At 35.3% G+C, this 22,840-nt stretch overlaps 1 protein-coding gene across 1 annotated transcript in view; it reads right to left on the bottom strand.

The window, feature by feature from the left end:
- Positions 1-543: 543 nt before the first annotated feature.
- LOC137657371 (uncharacterized) overlaps positions 544-22,840 on the bottom strand; it is a 22,618-nt gene continuing 321 nt past the window's right edge. The window contains exons 2-8 of the mRNA XM_068391707.1: positions 22,711-22,840; positions 17,516-17,732; positions 17,101-17,165; positions 14,551-14,628; positions 12,924-13,247; positions 6,949-7,158; positions 544-2,899 (exon numbers count right to left, since the gene is read on the bottom strand). The exon at positions 22,711-22,840 is cut by the window's right edge and continues 4 nt beyond it. Of these exons, the coding sequence (XP_068247808.1) occupies positions 2,775-2,899; positions 6,949-7,158; positions 12,924-13,247; positions 14,551-14,628; positions 17,101-17,165; positions 17,516-17,732; positions 22,711-22,840 (1,149 nt within the window). The 3' untranslated portion in view covers positions 544-2,774. The remainder of the gene's footprint in view (positions 2,900-6,948; positions 7,159-12,923; positions 13,248-14,550; positions 14,629-17,100; positions 17,166-17,515; positions 17,733-22,710) is intronic.

Below are 22,840 nucleotides of genomic sequence, written 5' to 3' on the forward strand. Positions count from 1 at the left end.
GTAGAGTTGCGTCAAAATAGAAAATGGCCAAAAGTGTAAATAATGAAGGGCTTTTTAAATTCTAGAATTTCCTATTCAGATTTCTTAAAATGAATAATGTAAACTTTAAAATATTGAAGAAATTCTCTTTTTCTATTTTAATATAATTTCAGCAGGTGAAATCAAAATTAATTTTCAGTGTTTCAGAACAACTAACTTATTTTAATGAGCATCAAATATCCAGACAGATTGTGATCGCAGTCCAAATGAAATTGAAGGTCCGGCTTCATTAACGCAACGGTTAATATCAAAATACTAAATGCCATGTGTTTTGTCGGATCCTGTGAACAAAACCCACAATCATTACTAGATGCACAAGAAAACTCATGTAACTATAGTGTAATATACTTGCATACATTGTGTGTGTGTATGTATGTATATATATATATATATATATATATATATATATATATATATATATATATATATATATATATATATATATATATATATATATATTGCCCAATTCATTTCAAGTGTGTGTGTGTGTGTGTGTGCAAACTAAATATGCTTTTATACATAAGCACATGTTAGGCTCCTATATTTGTTGCATATGTAGTGGTGGTTGTTTGTGTATACCTAAAATCAGCAAAAGCTCTCTCTCTCTCATTCAGTCAGTATTCAAATTCAAAAATAGCTGATCTGGGTGTTGTCTAGATTCTGTATTTATTCTTCATTTATTTAAAAGCCAAATTTCCATAATGGCATCCCTCTATACTCTGTTTTTTACCAATTGCTAAAGGGGAGATTCCAAAGGGAAGGGTATTTTTTTTAAATATATATTATATATTTATATCTATATAGCTTTCTTTGATGCTTAATATTAGCTGCAATTGCACAGTTTGCAAAGTACTCCTAGGACTACCCTGTTCCGTTTTTATTGATTGGCTTGTTCATTTAGTTGTTTATTTTATCGTCACCCTGCAAAGTTGCTCAGTCATAGATGATAGGACGGCTTCTTCTGAGTTTAATACAAGGTAATTTTATCAGAAATTCAATTAAATTAAAATATTTCTTTATTATTTACTTTAGATAAATTTTCTTTCCTTCTAACTCTGTCATATATTTTGGCCATGTGCGATAGGGTGGTGGGTAGGGGTAGGGGAAGAGGGGGGGGGGGACCTTTGCTCCACTGTTTTATACCAACCCTCTTTGAGAGGGGGGGGGGGGGCGTCCTTCGTCCTTCTGGTTTGGGTAGGATTTCTCAGGACATAATTTTTCTCCAATTTGAACACCTTCGAGAATGACATCCTTTTTATCAAGACTGTAATTATGAATCATTTACAAAACTTTAATTACTCACATATAATCATAAGTTGTGCTACAAGGTCAGCGTAACACACCACAAATCAACACATCAACTTTCATCATTATTTATATTTCAAACTAATCTGTTTCTAATTATTTTCCATATACACAAAATAACAATCAGCAATGTATCATCAAATTTCACCTACAAAAGAGGGGAGGCCTACACACTTCTTCCCCTTTGGATTCACTCAAAAAATGGTTCAACTACAACCTGAAGCTCTCTAGAACTACCATCCCATTCACCGACAACCCCTCGCCTGGTCTCCACTTCTTTCTTCTTCATCATCATCATCTGCCTCGACACCAACGCCCCAAGCGACGACGAAAGCAATCACAGAATGGAACGCAACGGGATCACTTCACACTGAGCCGTTATGAATATGTGCAATTAATAACGTCTTTTCATGTTCCTCAACTTTACAGTAATTGGACCCTTGAGAGTTTTGACCTGACCTGACCTGACACGCAGAAACCAAGTGGGGGGCTGAATGACACACCAAGCATCATAGGTCTTGTTCGCAAGCACAGGAACACAGGAGGTTGAACGTGACAGCTTTATCAAAAACACTTGTTCGCTCAAGTTTTCTGTGTTCATTTCATTTGCCTTTAATATTGCGAACGGTACAATGCAACCTTCATTGAGGATATATTTTAACATGTGCTTCGTTCATTGATTACATTGGTTGTATGTAACCTCTTTTCCCATTTCCTATGGATTTATGTAATCATTTAGCCTGTTTTCACTCAAAATAACTATCACCATCCTCACCGTTTCGTCTGCTTCTTCTCTTCGTCTGACCTATTCGGCTGAATTCTTGTCCTATGCGAACAAGGCCCACAACAAGTTTATATTATTATAAGCATATCTTTGGTACATCATGACAGCGACACACCATCGGGACATATCATTTATAGTATAATGACCATTATTATTATTATTTTGTTTCAGTTTTTACACAGCTCAACTTCTACAGCAGTTTGCAGACAAAAACATGGCTATGAAAAAAAAAAAAAAAACAGCATTTTACCCACACTATCCGACGGAGAGAGTTTCACACGAGTAAACACTAGTACACCACTATCACTCTAATAATACACATTATTATAATTATTAACTATTATTATTAATCATTATTATTATTTATTAATATGAGGTCTAGTCACTCACCACTTTACATTGCATGTCAGTGATTTCATTCTTTTATTTCATTTTTTTTTCAGACTTAATATCTACATGTAACACACACAAAAAAAAAACTTTTTTTTTTCCTGGCTATTTCAACGATTACCGAGTGTGATTCCTGCATAGAATGAACTTGACACCTATTTTATGGCGTAATGTCCCAACACACACACATTTAAGAAATCACATAATCAGAATTCTTCAGATAAGTAGTTATTATTTGTTAGAGTTCTTCTAAGGTCTACAGTCTGGCGTGTACGCACTGGAACAGGACCACAGACATCAGCGTAACCGCCACCAGAAGTGGCATGGACAGTCTCTGCAAGACCGAGCTGGTGCCGGTAGGGGGGAATGGGCCACATCCACCTGTTCAGAGAGAAAGGGTTTTAAAATGGGGCTCATTAAATTTATTTTTTTTCAGGGAGAAAGGGCTTTAAAATGGGGCACATCTACCTTTTCAGGGAGAAAGGGCTTTATAATGGGACTCATTCAATTTTTTTTTTCAGTGAGAAAGGGCTTTAAAGTGGGCCACATCCACCTGTTCAGGGAGAAAGGGTTTTAAAATTGGGCTCATTCAATTGTTTTTTTTTTTCAGGGAGAAAGGGCTTTATAATGGGGCTCATTCAATTGATTTTTTTCAGGGATAAAGGGCTTTGAAATGGGCCACATCCACCTGTTCATGGAGAAAGGGCTTTATAATGGGGCTCATTCAATATTTTTTTTTTTTTTTTGTTAAGGGAGAAAGGGTTTACGAATGGGGGTCGTTAAATTGATTTTATCAGGGAGAAAAGGCTTAAATATGGGGCTCATTGCATTTTTTTTCATGGAGAAAGGGTTTTAAACTGTGGCGCATTCAATTGATTTTTAGGGAGAAAGGGTTTTCAAATGGGGGTCGAATTGATTTGTTCAGGAAGAAAGGGCTTTAAAATGGGGCTCATACCATTTATTTGTTTCAGGAAGAAAAGGCTTTAAAATGGGGCTCATTCAATTTATTTTTTTTTTCAGGGAGAAATGGCTTCAAAATGGGGTTCACTCAACTGATTTTTTTTTTTAGGAAGAAAAGGCTTTAAAATAGTGCTCATTCAATTGATTTTTTTTTCAGGAAGAAAAGGCTTCAAAATGGGGCTCATTCAATTGATACTTAAAATAAGTTACTGAATTATTATGTAGTGCCAAACTACAACCCTAACTGAAACATAATGCTACAAGTTTTAGGGGTCGAACAGTGATACAGTCTCTGCTGAAGTGAGAAAAAGTGAATAAAACTATTATTGAGAAATAGAAAATTACAAAATATATCAAGATTAAATAGGCAAGTCATATACAATCTATGAAATTAATCTTCTGTCAACCTGCTCAACAGAAATGCTTTCGAGACAAGTTTTAACTTCTGACGTTTCACCGATTTATTATTATTATTACTAGCTAAGCTATAACCCTAATTGGAACCACAGGATGCTATAAGCCCAAGGGCTCAAACAGGGAAAAATAGTCTAGTGAGGAAAGGAAACAAGGAAATAATAAAGTGCAAGAGAAGTAATAAAGAATCAGAATTATATATTTTAAGAACAGTAACAAAATCAAGTTAAATATTTCATACATGAAATATAAAAAAAAAAAAAAATATAGAACTACAAGAGTAACAGAAATGGTATAGAAGAACGTGCCCGAGTGTACCCTCAAGCAACAGAACTCTAATCCAAGACAGTGGAAGGCCATGGTACAGAAACAATGACACTAACCAAGACTAGAGAACAATGGTTTGATTTTGGGAGTGTCTTCTCCTTGAAGAGCTGCCTACCATTGCTAAAGAGTCTTCTCTACCCAGATTAGGTAGATCATTTCACATTTTTTCAGCTAGGATAAATTTTTGAAATACTATTGAGCCTTATCATGAAGACAAGACTATAGAATTAACTGTATACCTAGTGCCACGCACTGGATAGTTAGTACTGAGAAGTTACGATTTCAAAAGATGGCCAAAAACATGAAATTTTAGTCATAACCTATATTTATATCAGAAATTATTTGCCACACCATCCTGAAGTAAAGTTGTATACAGCACAACGGTACTGCAATACATATCATAAGGCATAATCTTTAGAAATATTAAACTGCAAGAATCTTAAATTTTAGAAATTAAAAACCTATGATTAGTTAAGCCATCAAAAAAAAAAAAAAAAAAAAAAAAAATTGCATTTCTGTAATATCCTCTCTCCATTCAAAGTATACATAACACACTGTGACGACCTAGACCAGAATATCTAATTTATATAAAAAAACTCTTTAATTAGATGGATAAAAGTAATCTCAATTAGACATGACGAATGGCGTTATTTATGCAACCGGTGATCCAGGCAAACATGTAGGTTGAAAAAGGCAGTCGTGTGTGTATGCATCTGCACAGTCGTGCGAGCGTGCGTGCATATGTGCGTATACCTATCTAGTTATGATGATCAGTTGAAGCCAAAACATCAATGGAATGTCAACAGACATTGAGAGGGACGACTTTTTTTTTTATATATTTATATATAATAGATCGATCGACATGTTACCAGATACCGAATTTGTACTGGATATATCGACATCCAAATGGAATATTAGTCGGGGGGGGGGGATATCAATAACTGTTATAAATATTCCCAGTCAATTATCCGCAGATCAAATATCAATATCCTCTCTGGGAAAATCCACATTAAAACACCAATATTCCCCCCGCAGAATGTCAAAATCAAACACATCAGACGTTTTAATATTTTCTCATAATGGTGAGTTTAGAACAAAAAGTACAGAATTTAAAATGTGTTTATTTCGAATTTCCGGCAGGTTCTTTGTTATATAAACTAACGGTAGTAAGTCTATTATTTTGTTTATTCTCTTTAATTCACAAGTTCCGAATCAGTTTTTATTATTCAGACTTTCCGACAGTTCTCATATAAAATAACAGTAGTCTCTCTTTATTTCGAGAATTCTCTTTCATTCATAAGTACTGTATTGGTTTTTTTAATAGTGAAAAAAATACATATCTATATTGCATTATGAAATTAAATAATCCTGTCAGGAAAGAAAGATTTGATAAGCAATAAAATAAGAATTCTCCAACACCATTTAGTTCAATATTTGATCTTCACTGGGTTATTTCTGTTTTAAGCTAAGACTAAATTTCTTTGTCCCTCTAGACTTTAATGTTTCGACCAGTGAAAAACTATCAATAATATTAATTAAAATATTAGCAAAACCTTTTAGGTGTCTGTACAATAGATAGCTACAATCAAGCAACATAGCGGTATGAATCTGCATGTAGAAAAGCAGTTTATCATACACTGAAAAATTACTTTGCTAGCAATTTTAGTGTTATTCATCACTCATTAAAGATGATGTTTTTCGGTGTACATTAGTTTCCGATATTGGAATATAAAGCTTTCAAGTAGTAGGGGAAAAAATCAATATCTAGACGTGTCACTAGCAAAAATTATGTTATGGAACCAAAAACATGAACCATCAGTTTTGAAATGTCTAAGGAAAATGTATTGAATGGCGGTCTTTAAAATAATATGAATTACTAATTAACCGTAAAGTAATCTTATATCTATTGCAACAATGAAACGTTACCTTCGAGTACTGTAGTTGGATAAGGAAGTTATGATTTACAAAAATGCTAAAATATCCTACATGTCTAGTGCCTTTGAAGTATTTATATTGCCAGAAATGTGGGACCATGGCCTCTTGTCCTTCAAATACGGAGCTTTTACATTCATAAGGAAATTATCGCTATATTTGACCACTATGGAAAGAATTTCACTCAAGCGAATCGGAGTATGATACATTTAAAGCGATTTTATCTTTTTTAAACGAACAATTCTGGTCAATTCATTTGGACTTAGTTATAAACGATATTTAGCCAGTTAGAAATTCCATAAAAGTGCCAAGCTTTTCAGCTCTCTCAACAACCATTGGGGACAAAAAGGCTTCGCTCGCCCTCAGGGAAATGACCAGTATCGCTTGCCTGCAACCTGCTGCAGATGGCTCTCCTCGTGAGGTGAACCTACTTCGTGCCCTTTGGGTACGCTGTTTACCTGAACCTGTACACGCTGCCATACCCGATGTCGATAGTTTACAAGTGCCAAGATTCTGCAATTTTTCTTATATTATGACAGTAAGCATTGACCAATTTCTTCCAAAAGTAAATAGGTCTCAGTGTCTCGCCCCCAGAATGTATGTAATTTCATCAGGATACATTCGCTCGTTCTCGAAATAACACCCACCCAATACACAGACACTCGGGTGACAACACCATTTCCCCCCAAATTCGTTCAGTGTAATTAAGATAATGAGAGAGAGAGAGAGAGAGAGAGAGAGAGAGAGAGAGAGAGAGAGAGAGAGAGAGAGAGAGAGAGAGAGATTGAGATTTTTACCAATGCTTGTCGTGTTTAGAGCGATGTGTCCATGGAAACCAGGGGCGAGGTTCCTGCTGCAGGAGTGGGCGGAAGAGGCTAGGGAGAGAACGCCTGCTCCGCGATCTAGCACGAGGCATAGTCGCCTCACGCCTTTACTGCTTCTCGAAATGGGCGTTACCACCAAATACTGGCGGCCGTCTTCCTCCCAGTATCCGTGGCAGGAGTATTCTGTAAAAGTCAAGGGGAAAATGTTGAGTAACTTGGGGGAAAAAAAATTAACAGAAATTGCTGTAAAATCCATGGGGAAAATGTTGAGTACCTATGGGAATAAAATAACAGAAATTGCTGTAAAAGTCATGGGGAAAATGATGAGTAACTTGGGAATAAAATAACAGAAATTGCTGTAAAAGTCATTGGGAAAATGATAAGTAACTTGCGAATAAAATAACAGAAATTGCTGTAAAATCCATGGGGAAAATGTTGAGTAACTATGGGAATAAAATAACAGAAATTGCTGTAAAAGTCATGGGGAAAATGATGAGTAACCCTGGAATAGAATAACAGAAATTGCTGTAAAAGTCATGGGGAAAATGATGAGTAACTTGGGAATAAACTAACAGAAATTGCTGTAAAAGTCATGGGGAAAATGATGAGTAACTTGGGAATAAAATAACAGAAATTGCTGTAAAAGTCATGGGAAAAATGATGAGTAACTTGGGAATAAAATAACAGAAATAGCTGTAAAAATCATGGGGAAAATGATGAGTAACTTGGGAATAAAATAACAGAAATTGCTGTAAAAGTCATGGGGAAAATGTTGAATAACTTGAAAAAAAAGAATAAATTTTTTTTTTTGGGAAATACATTAACTAAGAAACGAGCATTCTGGATGAAAGTAAATAAACTAACTATACTTTCTGGATAGTCAACGAGAAAGTAATAATTCTAAAAAAAAAAAAAAATAATTAGTATTAAAGGGGTTATTTATTTTGAAGCAGAAAGGTTCAACAATTTAAAAATTTATTACTGATTATTCCAGTGTAACTAATAAGTATGAATATTTTACCAATGCTCGTAACGAGTAGCACCTAATATAGATTACCAAAGACAGTTCTCGATATACTATGCTTCTAAATTGCATTATAACTAACTGCTTAATATAATTACATTGATAGGTAATCAAAAAGATTAACATCTACCACATATCTTGACTGTTCTTAACCCTTTTACCCCCTAAGGACGTACTGGTACGTTTCACAAAAGCCATCCCTTTACCCCCATGGACGTACCGGTACGTCCTTGCAAAAAAATGCTATAAAAATTAGTTTTTCATATTTTTTGATAATTTTTTGAGAAAATTCAGGCATTTTCCAAGAGAATGAGACCAACCTGACCTCTCTATGACAAAAATTAAGGCTGTAATTTAAAAAAATATACTGCAAAATGTGCTGGGAAAAAAATAGCCCCTTGGGGGTTAAGGGTTGGAAATTTCCAAATACCCCGGGGTAAAAGGGTTAATATGATTGGACAGTGCCATTTATTGAGTGATCTGAACATGACTAATGTCTGGCAATCAATGATTCTTATCTTATGGATGATTCTTAAGATGAATTAACAGAATAGTATTTGCTAAAGTAATAAACCTCTGGATTTTTTTTTTATTAATTTACTGAAATCAGATAAAATATTGTCAGTGTACTGAATGATAATTGGTAAAAAACGAGATTACACCAGATATCTATAGTTAAGACACTTGATAAGTTCGAATAGCCTCGTATTTTTCATGACTAATGTACCTAAGTAGAAAAAAAATACACAAAATAACATGGCTAATGATAAATATTTAAACAAAATGATTATACAAAACTTGGCTAATGATAAATGAAATAAATAACAAAGGAGTAGGAAGTTAATTAACCAATATGATAACTAATACCCAACAAACTCATCTGTGCTATATAAACTGTCACGAATAAATACGCTTTCGACAGCAGAATACATTTGAACTCCAATCCTCCGTCTAACTTTCGGCTACTTATTAAAATGAAAAGGCCAATTTGTCTCGCTAGAGCACAGAGCACCGATCCGCGTCCTTTATGGGCCAAGAAATCGGCAATTGAATGCAAGTTGCCTTGCCGACTACGGTAACAATGCTCTCTCTAATGGACTGAATATTCACGAAAATACATAAGGTGTATACAATGGTATGCGATAAACCCACGCATCTATATGCAGCAAGGTCTAAATATATACGAGTATATACAGTACACTCGCTGTTCGTTACGCTAATCGTATATTTTTTTGGTGGGTCACATACTAAATGCAACTGGTATAACGTTCGGGAACATTTTTGTTAATCAGTTTATAGTTTATTTGATTTATTTAGGAGAGAGAGAGAGAGAGAGAGAGAGAGAGAGAGAGAGAGAGAGAGAGAGAGAGAGAGAGAGAGAGAGAGAGATCTTTAATAATAGTCTTAGCAAATATGCAGACGTGTTTTAAAATGAATAATGCATTTATTAGCTGTAATTTCGAAATGTTAAATCTGAGGGGAATTAGAATAGTTTTGCATGTGAATACCAAAACGCAATTTAAGACAATTTCGAATGCAAAGGCCACGAGTTTTTCATCACCTTATAGTAGCTACTTACAATTTCATAATTTCATGAAATTGCCCATTAATTGAACTAAGGCTGGAAAGTTTTCCATTAGTGAAATTTGAGCCATACGGTCCTACCCAGGGCCGGGAGGCCATTCAGTACTGAAATACAACCGAGAGTAAACCCTGCAAATACACCATGAGGTAAAAGTTGCAAAGCAGAAGGCTAAATACTTTCATCTTTTACAGAAAAAAAGAGGCTACATGGTTTCTTAGAATCTTGCTACCGAGCACACGTTAAGTCATAAGGGATTGATATCCAAAATAATGTAACACGATCAGAGAAGTAACTAGCGTTGGAGGAATTATAACCAAAATAAGTGGAGTAACTAGAGATGGAGGAATGGTAAAAAAATAATGTAACATGATCAGAGGAGTAACTACCGTTGGAGGATTGATAACCAAAATAATGTAACACGATCAGAGGAATAACTAGCGTTGGAGGGTTGATAACCCAAATAATGTAACACGATTAGAGGAATAACTAGTGTTAGAGGAATGACGACCAAAATAATGTAACACGATCAGAGGAATAACTAGCGTTGGAGGGTTGATAACCCAAATAATGTAACACGATTAGAGGAATAACTAGTGTTAGAGGAATGACAACCAAAATAATGTAACACGATCAGAGGAATAACTAGCGTTGGAGGGTTGATAACCCAAATAATGTAACACGATTAGAGGAATAACTAGTGTTAGAGGAATGACGACCAAATTAATGTGACACGATCAGAGGAATAACTAGCGTTGGAGGATTGATAACCCAAATAATGTAACACAATTAGAGGAATAACTAGCGTTGGAGGATTGATAATCCAAATAATGTAACACGATCAGAGGAATAACTAGCGTTGGAGGATTGATAACCCAAATAATGTAACACGATCAGAGGAATAACTAGCGTTGGAGGATTGATAACCCAAGTAATGTAACACGATCCGAGGAATAACTAGCGTTGGAGGATTGATAACCCAAATGTAACACGATCTGAGGAATAACTATCCTTGGAGGATTGATAACCCAAATAATGTAACACAATTAGAGGAATAACTAGCGTTGGAGGATTGATAATCCAAATAATGTAACACGATCAGAGGAATAACTAGCGTTGGAGGATTGATAACCCAAATAATGTAACACGATCAGAGGAATAACTAGCGTTGGAGGATTGATAACCCAAATGTAACACGATCTGAGGAATAACTATCCTTGGAGGATTGATAACCCAAATAATGTAACACGATTAGAGGAATAACTAGCGTTGGAGGATTGATAACCCAAATAATGTAACACGATCCGAGGAATAACTAGCGTTGGAGGATTGATGACCCAAATAATGTAACACGATCCGAGGAATAACTAGCGTTAGAGGAAATGTAATAAGGAATATGTACGTTGCATGTCCCCCTGATTCGTAATATCAACAGCGAGCCACCCTCAGCCTCCGGTAAATTATTTCCTAGGATGAATAATCCACAAGTATGCATAGAGAGAGAGAGAGAGAGAGAGAGAGAGAGAGAGAGAGAGAGAGAGAGAGAGAGAGAGAGAGAGAGAGAGAGAGAGAGAGATCAGTCCAACGCATAAGTCATGAACAAGACGGAGCCCTTAACATTTCGAAGGTCGACTGATTTATTTTGAAATGGCGATGAAGGGTTGGCGGGGCTAGTAAAAACTATAATGAACCCTTGTTTTGATTCCATCTTCCGAGATTAAAAAAAAGGGCCGTGGTTCGTTGTGTTTTAAAGATAGGAAAGCTCTGAGCCATAGGGGTAATGAGAAAACAACAGATAGACAGAGCCAAATAAAAAATTGAAGTTGGTTTAATCTTTAATATCCTGAAGTGAAACACCCGGTCTCGCATGATTCAAGAATGAAGAATCCTAGAAGTTTCTTAAAAACAAAAGAGAATCCACCCTGTCTCCCCTTTCCCCTCTTATTCCCAGGAACCAAATGAATTAAAAAGAAATAAGCTGTCAGAGGCATCTGGCTTTCTGGTCGAAGGAGACGCAATTAAAATTTCTTCGGCCTTTTAACCGCCTCGGTGAATGAGCGACCTTAGATGCCAAAGGTCCAAAGAAAATCGGGCAACAGCTGATCTCGTTTAAAAAAGGGGGGGAAGGGAAAGGAGGGGGTGGAAAGAGAAAAAAAAAAATGAAAGAATAAGAAATTATGCTGAAATGATCTAATAATAAGAAAATGATTTAAAATGGTCTACTAAGTATAAAAATTAGGAGGAGAAGGAAGGCAGGGGGAAAGGAAAAAAAAAAAGAAATTATGCTGAAATGATCTAATAATGATAAGATATTGAGCTGAAATGACCTAGTAAATATAAAAATTAAAGGAGGAGGAAGGAAAGGGAAACGGTAAAAAAGATGAGACTAAGAAAGTATTCTGAAATGATTTAATAATAAGAGATTACGCTGAAATGACCTAATAAGTATAAAAAAAACATTGTTGAAATGATCTATCTAGTAAGTATAAAGAATGTGCTTAAATGATCTAATAGGGATTTCAAAATTGTGCTAAAATGTCCTAGTAGTCTAAGTGTAAGAAATAAGGCTAAAATGATCTAGTAAAAAAGTCAAGTCTTTTTACTGAGCTTACTAATTAAGACCTTTGTGAATTTGGAATATTTATTGAAAATAGGACTTGATTCGCTTATCTTCATCTATGAATTATAAGCGCAATCATCACTTTATTTAAATACTTTAGAAAACATACAGCTTATTGATTTAATAAAAACCTGTATCCATAAAAGGTAAGAAATTTTAATAATTCATTATTATCATTAAATAATTTCTTTAGTTGAATTTTACGGGAGTTTAACTAGTAAACAAACAAACAATTTCTGATCAAAATAAAAAAGTGAATTTCCTAGTTCTATAATTCTTCATGTAAATACAAGGCCAGTCACTGTTGGACATTCGTAAACGTTCTAAGATCTGGAAAATAAATTTCTTTTCACGAAGTCTCTTTTAATTCATCCTAAGTTTGGACAAGTGAAGGAAAAAGTCACTTCATTTTGTTACATACCACAAGTAACGCAACCCTTATAAGAATGGACCATTTGGGGCCATATTTAAAAAAAAATATATATTGGCATATTACACATAACTAGTTATTTAAGTTATATAGACTTCACTTACAAATGAGATGCCTAGTTATTTAAGTTATATAGACTTCACTTACAAATGAGATGCCGGAGACCCGAAAGAAAGCAGATAGGACCCCCCCCAAAAAAAAAAATTACCAAATTTTAAAATAATTATGCATTTTGACACCAAAACTTTTTGACCTTCACAGATCAACATACGAAAGAGCAAAAAATATCTACTTGAGTGGGAGCAAGTGTCGTGAATCTCGAGTGTGCTTGTGTCTGTGCATCCGACGATGAGAGCAGTGTAGTAAGATTCGTCACAGTCGGACTGATGATTGATGGTCAGGTCTCCGCTCAACTGGCTCCCGCCTGGTGTGCTCCCACTTCCTCCGCCGAGTCCTACGCCAGTCGCTCCTCCGTTTCCATTGGCTCCAGATCCTCCTCCTCCGGAAGTGGAGGCAGCCACGCTGACCTCATTCTTGGAACCACCTATGCCTTCATTGTTATGATTCACCGTGTATCGGCCCATGCCTGGGCATTGGCGACTTTCCGCGTTTCCACCTGGAAGATAAGACACTCGTTTAATGAAGACTTTACTGAATACAACCGAAGACTGAATTCTTTTCATATTTAACATTTTAACATTTGAATGGTTTAAGATCTTGTCATACCATATATTTTTATTTCACAAGATGTGATCTGTAATCAGGCAAGGTCTCGTGAATCATAAGCATTCAACATAATATATAAAGGTAACTGTAGATTATTATTTTAAATCAGGAATATCGTTATTGAGATTTGTTTAACGATCAACTTGCGTATGATTCGACCTTGCGATATATAATGTGTTCAAATTATACGTCGTCTGAGAAAAATACAAGTTTAAAGCCACAAGAAATTAACCTACGTAATTTAAAATTAACATCAGCATTTTAATAAATAGCATTTAGATGGTCGGTATCAATTCAACTGAATGCAATTCAAACGAACATCACTGTTCCATTAAATGTAAATCAAGCGATCATAATCAGATAATGTAATTTATAAGGCCAACGGAAGAAATTCAATTTATGATATCAGTCGACTAACTAAACACAGAAGACTATCAGAAGTTCAACTAAATAAATTTAGAGGACCAGACTAAATGTCAATTGAGATTATTAACATTTCGATTAGAAGCAATATTAATGTTAGTAGTCGATTATATACTATCAGCAGCTAGATTAGATAAAATATTAAGGGTATTAGTAGTATAATGTTCAACACTTAAATCAACGGAAGACTATCAGCAGTTTTATTAGATTCATTATTAAGACTATTAGTAACAGACTATATACCATTCAGATTATGAAATGACTATCCGCGTTATAAGACTATCAGATGCTCGATTTCTTTATGAATTAAGACTACTGATAGTCGACTACATAGCATTCAGATCTTTAAAAGACTATCAATTGTTCGATTACATAAAATGTTAAACACTTGGTAGTCAACTATATTCCATTCAGAAGATTATCAAGAGCCTATCAGCAGCTCCATTATATACAATATTATGAATATTAGTAGTCGACAATATATCATTCAAATCGTCATAAGATTATCAGTATCTAGACTATTGGTATTCAATTATATGTAATTCAAGGCTTTCATTACTGCTACGGTTTTGACAGAATGAAAAGTTTTCAAATAGTTTATGAATACCATATATAGTGGTTCACTATATATGATATTTATAAACCATTTGAAAAGTTTTGATTCTGTCAAAAGCTCAGCAGTAATGAAAGCCTTGAATTACATACTCTTGTCTTTTCCCTTAGCTATCAGCAGTTCAACTCAATGCGACTAGATAACTAGCTTCACTTACTGACAAAGGTGGTGTAGTTGTTAGACAGAGCGTTGAAGTATTTGGGAAGACAGGCATCACGAAGTGGCAAGGCGGGACCTGAAAGACAAAAATGATCGCTTTTACATATGAACAGTTGGGGGGAAAAATAATCAATTACTGGAATAGTCAAGAAAAGAAAAAAAAAACTCTTAGTTTTGTTGCATAATATACAATGCTTTAATATAAGTATTTACAGATTAGATATAGTTACAAAATCAGTATAAGTTGCAAGAACGAATAAAAATACATTTTAATAATCTCACAGTCACCACTGTAATATATGTTGAAAAAAAGATGTAATTGCATCAAGAACATGCAATCAGTGATTAGTAACATTAGTTAACATTGCTGGTGTTAATCCTATAATTTCCCTTATTTCTAAGCAATTATTAATTTTGTACTAATTATCGTCAAGTAACGCATGACATTTTAAAGGTGAAATTCTACAGTAGCAGTGCATTTAGATTAGGGCACCAATCATTTATACAAATGACTTTCACATTGATATTTTTACATATACAGAGTTTCTTGGACAAAATCCTTAAAATATGGTTTTTTTGCTAAGCCTACTTATAACTGTTAGACTTTAGCTTTTCTTGATAAGATTAAGAGAGAGAGAGAGAGAGAGAGAGAGAGAGAGAGAGAGAGAGAGAGAGAGAGAGAGAGAGAGAGAGAGAGAGAGAGAGAGAGAGAGAGAGCTGTTTTATGGGGGTGGGCGAGCAGGGTACGGCTCATGGGTCTTGAGATTGTTTACTCTATCTAGCGACAAGTAGAACGGATTGTCCCGATCCTACAATGAGAGGGGAAGTTTACGCCAAAGTTCTGAAGAGGTCCTTTGACGCAGGAAATTGGTGACTAGTTAGCAGACACTTGTCAAACAAGCCAAGTCGAATCAGGGACTTGTCGCCACCGACCAACGGAGACTTGTTCGGAGAATTTGCGTCCTTCCTTGTCTCGTGAAACGCAAAATCCGATTCCAAGGGGGATGGGAGAAGTCAATGGATTTCGCTTATTCCAGAAATAAACACGAAAAGGAAGCGTGTTTATTCCAGAAGTGAACAGGAAAAGGAATTCTGCTTAATTCACGAATAAACAGAGAATGAATTCTACATAGGCTATTCCAGGAATGAAAAGAGACAGAACTTGCTTATTTACTGAGTGAACCGATAGGGAATTCTGGTTACTCCAGGAGTGAACAGTAATGGAATTCTACTGAGTGAACAGTAAACCCATTTCGCTAATTCAAGGAATGAACACTAAATGGATTTCACTTATACCTGGAGTGAACTGTAAAGGGATTAAGCTTATTCCTGCATTGTATGTAAAAGGAATTGAGTTGAACTGTAATGGGATTAAGCTTATTCCAGCATTGCATGGAAAAGGAATTACGAGTTGAGCTATAAAGGGATTAAGCTTATTCCAGCATTGTATGGAAAAGGAATTATGAGTTGAACTAAAGGGATTAAGGTTATTCCAGCATTGTATGGAAAAACGAATCACGAGTTGAACTGTGAATGGATTCAGCTTATTCCATCTTTGTATGGAAAAACGAATTCCGAGTTGAACTGTAAAGGGATTAAGCTTATTCCAGCATTGCATAGAAAAGAAATTACTAGTTGAACTGTAAAGGGATTAAGCTTATTCCAGCATTGTGTACAAAAGGAATTACGAGATGAACTCTTAAAGGGATTATCTTATTCGAGCATTGTATGCAAAAGAATTATGAGTTGAACTGTGAAGGGCTTAAGCTTATTCCAGCATTGTATGGGAAAAAATACGAGTTGCACTGTAAAGGGATTAAGCTTATTCCAGCGTTGTATGGAAAAACGAATTACGAGTTGAACTATAAAGGGATTAAGCTTATTCCAGCATTTTATGGAAAAACAAATTATGAGTTGAACTGTAAAGGGATTAAGCTTATTCAAGCATTGTATGGAAAAATTAATTAAGAGTTGAACTGTAAAGGGATTCAGCTTATTCCAGCATTGTATGGAAAAAGGAATCACGAGTTGAACTCTAAAGGGATTAAACTTGTTCCAGCATTGTAGGGTGGAACGAATTACGAGTTGAACTGTAAAGGGTTTAAGCTTATTCCAGCACTGTATGGAAAGAATAATCAGTGTGTAATGAACTATCAAAATCTAGTGAGTCTGTACAACCAAGCTTTGATATTTTCTCTCCTGAAGTCGTCTGCGCTTATCCAGTAACAGCAAGGGAACAACTTGCACATTTTTATCTTAGGAAAGCAGTAATACCGGACAGCTTATTTATACACAAAATCTCATTGAAATTTGCTACCACTTTTTTTTCCATAACAAAAAAGTTTTCCAGCGCATTTACAAATACTGGTTGTTGTTGTGACATTTACGAACAGAACGTGGTTTACCATTTAAAATATTTTTATTCATATTGGTTTCCCAGTACCAGTGAAATATAACCACTATTATTAGCATGAAGCGGGCAATTTTCTGATGAAATCCAAGAATAAGATTATAAATATGCAAACCCGTACTTTTCTAGATTACTTACCCATAAGCATCTCCAAAACGTGGTCATCACGAGACAACATGCGGACGCACTGATAACCACTCGAGCTGGAAAAATAAAAGGATATTACGCGTTAATATCGTTTCGTTTATGTTGACTTGTGAACATACTTTACGCGAAATCTACATTAACATCTGTCTGGCGAAATGCCCAGTGAGGAAAGGAAACAGATTAGTGTGCCATCAAGCAATAAACCAATACACACGTAAACAAAGACCTGGTTTATGGACACTGCTAATCAACAACGCTATCATCAGTATCTAATTAGGAGACCTTTATTCCTGCAACAACATATGATCCCATTCATTGACATGGACGCTTGTTTACTTGTCCGATGCAGTGGCGACACAACATTAACCATAAACGATGGAGTCAAATGCCCCAGCAGAAGACTTACCATCCGTAAGTAACCCTTGTGATGTACGTGGCCGATCGCCTCGAGTGCACGTAAGGTTCTAAACACGAGAGGGTGACGGGTCCGTCAGGTGTGTGACCTGTTAGCCTCAAGGTCGAATTCTTCCGGGTCACGTGGAGGGTTATGTGTCCGTCCAGGGAGTGCCAGTGAGGGCCCCCTACCCAGGATGGGAAGCGGCACTTGCTTCCGACAATGTCCACTGAAAAAGACGAAATTACATGAATTTTTTGTCATTTGGAGAGATAGATTTTTTTTTGTTTTTTAAGTTCAAAGGCGTGTAATAAGGCTGGCGTAAGCAAATAAGAGTAGGGGATACAAAAGAATAGATATTGTATTTTATAAAAGAGGAAGCGATCGCTGGATCTTTTGAGTTCTTGATACAAGTTGGAAATGTTAGTTTTATGAAACCTGATTTTAGATCCATTTCAAGTAAACAGCGTTGAAAATATTTCATTCTAGAAGTGAGTGAGATTTTATTTCCGAGGGATAAATAGAATTCTAAATATAAATCGTTGAAATATAAGGTTTATTAAAGTAGTAATATCTTCAGATTTAATTTCCGAAATATGTAGTTGTTGGCGTAATATCAATTCTGGAAGATTATTTTTATTTTCATCCGTAAGATTTAAGCGGAATACTGTAACGTTAGATTTGTGAAGCTTTATTTCGAAATGACTTTAAATATTTTATCTAAGTAACGCAACGTTAGGTTTAATTAGTTTCATATTTTATTCAGAACATGAAATATTGCATTTTAGTAATTATTGCAACACGAATATGAATAAATTTTGGTACTATCATTTAAAATAAGTATTTGAAGTCTCAAGAATATAAAAGAAAGTAGTTTTCGTCCTAATTTATAAATGAAGCGATTATCAGAAAAAAAATATCTTAAGATTTAAATATTTTTTTAATTGAGGGAAATGTCGATATAGTCAAGTTTTGCACACAGATCAAATATTACATTTAAAGCAAAGACTGTGTTGTTAATATTATATATATATATATATATATATATATATATATATATATATATATATATATATATATATATATATATATATATATATATATTATATATATATAATTTATATATTTTCATATATATATTTATATATATATATTTATATATATGTGTGTGTGTGTGTGTATATATATATATAACTTTCTAAAGAAAATTCAGTGTATGAAAAGATTTATGAGAAAAAATATTTAGGTGTAGGAATTTTAGAAAGTATAGAGACCTATTAAAAAAAAAGTTTGCCATTTTCATCTTGTTCTTTTCAAAGTTAAAACGCACATGACCTCAAACCAATACATTTATGCTCTCTTAAATACTGGGCATGATGAACCTTCACTACCTAATACATTCCACAAAATCTCAGCGAAAACTGGCAACCACCATTGGAGAAAAAAAAAAAAAGGAGAGAAAAAAAAGCCCGAAAACGATGAAATAAAAACCCGAGAAGCGAATGAATTAAATATCTCATTAAACGCTGGGTCGCTTCATCCATTGGCGCCAAAGGTTTTCCAGTTGAGCCAGAGATATTTCGTGGGGTTGTAAATGGGGGGGGGGGGGGGGTTGCGGTGGAAGGGGCTATCACTAGAGCTATCATCACCCCACTCACCCATCCCCCCACCCTTAAATCCCGTGTCCCTCCCGTGATTCGTCGTTTTATTCCTCTGGAGATGCACACGATTCTTCTAGTATTTCCATCTCATTATCTCGCTCATTAGAGGAATAAAGAAAGCCCATGAAATCTTGCAGCATGAATAAATCCCCCTCTACGAGATTCTATAAACCTCACTCTCTCTCTCTCTCTCTCTCTCTCTCTCTCTCTCTCTCTCTCTCTCTCTCTCTCTCTCTCTCTCTCTCTCTCTCTCTCTCTCTCTCTCCATGAAGCAGAAGTGGTGGTCCTTTTGCAATACAATTAACGAGGTCCTAAACCACATCCATTACTCCCACAAAATGCCCCGGAAATGGAAGCTGATTTTTCCCTTTCGTCTTTTATTTCGAGAGAACTTGGACGCACATTCAACGCACTACTACAAAAATAAGTAAATAATGTTATACGTAATTTTAACTATTGTTTTGGCCGGGTAGGCCAGTTTCCTTTTGAAAGCCTTAATGTTTTCTATCATGCGAATGTTTCGTGGGAGCTTATTAGGTCTGCGTCTTCAATTGCACAAAGTAATTGGCTTATTGAGAAGGTCTTTCAAGATTTTTGGTGATCAATCTATACTGAAGAAGTGTTTTAATTCTTTCATTTTACCGTTTCGAGTATTGTCCTACTGTGTGGTTTTCAGCTGCTGATTCCCATCTTAATTTGTTGGTCAGGAATGCAGAGTTAATTCTAATGGTCAGGCCTTCTCCATCACGAGACTCAATACTACCCAGTACTCTGGATGTTTTATTCCAGCTGTGACCAAGTTGTGGAATGATCTTCCTAATCGGGTAGTTGAATGAGTAGGACTTCAAAAGTTCAAACTCGCTGCAAATGTTTTTGTGTTGAACAGGCTTGAGTAAGCCCTTTTATAATTTATAAATGAAATATGTTTTCATATTATTAATGTTTTTAAAATATATTTTAATTTTCATTACTTCTTCTATCGTTTATTTATTTCCCTATTTCCTTTCCTCACTGGGCAAATTTTCCCTGTTGAAGCCCTTGGGCTTATAGCATCTTGCTTTTCCAACTAGGGTTGTAGCTTAGCTAGTAATAATAATAATAATTGCCCCAATTTCTTTATTTCTCTGCCTCTCACGCAGCCAAATCCCCAAAATACATTTCATTATCTTCGTCTTTGTCCATCCCAGCTTCTGATCCTACATCCTTCCTAATGCCAGTGTTTATGAACTCTTTCTTTTCTCCAAAGTTAGGTGCCTATTACTCAAATACAGCCAAATAGTTATGGCAAAGATAGAAATCAGTAACTTCGCTAGTTTATACTTGAGGTACTATAGATATCGATTTTCAGTTTATTTTGCCTTCCTTTGTCACACTGCCAACTCCTGCCGTTATCCCCGAGCTGCATTTATCCAGGATCCACTAGGTGCAAAGTTTATCCTACTTTCGACCTTAGCTTCACGGCCTTCCTCGTGGATAAAAGTACATACCTACCAGTTCCAAGTGTAGTCCCCTCCTATCTTATATGAATATCACCTCCCATCCCTTCTTGCTGGATACTATAGCCCAAGTTTATTATTATTATTATTATTACTTACTAACCAACAACCCTAGTTGGAAAAACAGGATGCTATAAGCCCAGGTGCTCTAACAGAGAAAATAGCCCAGTGAGGAAAGGAAACAAGGAAAAATAAAATATTTCATGAGTAACATTAAAATAAATATATCCTATGCAAACTATACAAACTATAACAAAGCAAGAGGAAGAGGAATAAGACAGAATTGTGCGCCCAATTATACCCTCAGGCAAGAGAACTCTAATCCAAGACAGTGGAAGACCGTATTACAGAGGCTATGGCACTACCCAAGACTAGATAACAATGGTTTGATTTTGGAGTGTCCTTCTCCTAGAAGAGCTGCTTACCAAAGCTAAAGTCTCGTTTCTACCCTTACCAAGAGGAAACTGGCCACTGATCAATTACAGCGCAGAGAAGAAAAAGTTTTTCTTAATCTCAGTGTTGTCAGGTTGTCAGTTATTTTCATATTACCACATTCAATGGCTTCGTGCAAATGTCTTACCCTCCTCTGCAACTATTCTACAGTCTCTGCCATAGTCCCCAGAGCGTCTGCATGTAACATTCCCGTAGATTTTCATGAAATGCTAATCCCACCCAGGAAACTTCAAACAAAACTATCATCGAAAGATTTGATTATCCATAAGGGATACTCCCCCAATAGCCATGTGTATCATAGTCTCTGCTAGTTTGGACGAGGTTCTCTTTTCTTTCAAAATCAAAATCACATTTTTACACTGACCAGTACCAGAGATGCTGAAAACTTAAGAATAGTCTTCCTTGCAGTTACAGACAGCGATGCTCAGATTTTCATAGGAGGACAGAACCTTACAATTTATTCAGGTTATTTTTTTTTTTCCATTTGGTATTTTATCCTTTACTGTTTATCTAAATTTTCCAATTTTTCTTGTTCTTTTCTCTTCCCTTATTTACATTCTATTACAAATAATAACAACAGTAATAACTAGAATGGGCACTCGATAGAGCACATACCTTCGTCATCGCCACTTTTGTTACGAAGAAAACTGATATAGTGTTATGGGTATTCGATCCCAAAGAACATCATGCAATTCAGATAAGAAATTGTCACGATATGGCAAAATGACGTTTTTGACCTTTTCGTAACGTTGGCCTTGACTTTTGACCCAATCACTCCAAAAATCTAATAAAATTGTACTACCAAATTTCATGAGACTGTCAAATAGTTTTTGAGTTATACGAATCACAAACACACACACAGACAGACTTACAAACAAATAAATACGCAAATACACTCGTACCAAAACGCAATCTTCGCAATGAAGTGGCAAAGGTAATAATAATTTAAGTCTGAGGTCGCTTTAAAACTCAAGTTTTGAGATTTTTCATTTGAAAGCTCAATTCTCTTGAGAGAATAAAATAAAAAATATCCGAAAACCTGAAAATCCAAGTATTAGAAACTAGGAGATGAGCCAGATGTGAAACCCCAACATTGTAAATTTTTTTTTTAACAATGAAAATGCTATAATTTTTACCTAATATTTTTTTTTTCTGTTTTTGATAATAACTACTAAGAAGGAAGACAAAAATCTTGAAGAGTGAACAGAAGTATAATTTCCTTGAGATTATCTGCGTCATCCTTTTATTACATCTGTATGTTCATTTCATTTTATAAGTAAGGTAATGATGTTTTTGTGAAACTCATACAGAGGGTCCAAACTTAAACATTTTCGGCTACTACTACTACTACTACTACTACTACTACTACTACTACTACTACTACTACTACTACTACTACTACTACTATTCTTCCCTCTTTCAAAGTAAATTAAAGAAAATTACAATTACACTCGCTTACGGGCTGCCAACGCAAGAGCCAGTGTCTTGCATAAGGCAAGGCAGTCTCAACACAAACAATACTACTACTACTACTACTACTACTACTACTACTAATGCCATTGCTAATAATATTTCTAAATATAAATACAATTAGTACCTTTGGTAAGCATGAGCGTCTTGGACCCAGAACCAACACTGAAGAGGCCATTGCAAGTTGCATCGCCACTCTGCGCCACCATGAACCCGCTATGACTTCGGTTGTTCCAGGTATCATACACGAAGCACCG

The sequence above is a fragment of the Palaemon carinicauda genome, chromosome 18 (assembly GCF_036898095.1).
Source record: "Palaemon carinicauda isolate YSFRI2023 chromosome 18, ASM3689809v2, whole genome shotgun sequence".
NCBI lineage: Eukaryota > Metazoa > Arthropoda > Malacostraca > Decapoda > Palaemonidae > Palaemon > Palaemon carinicauda.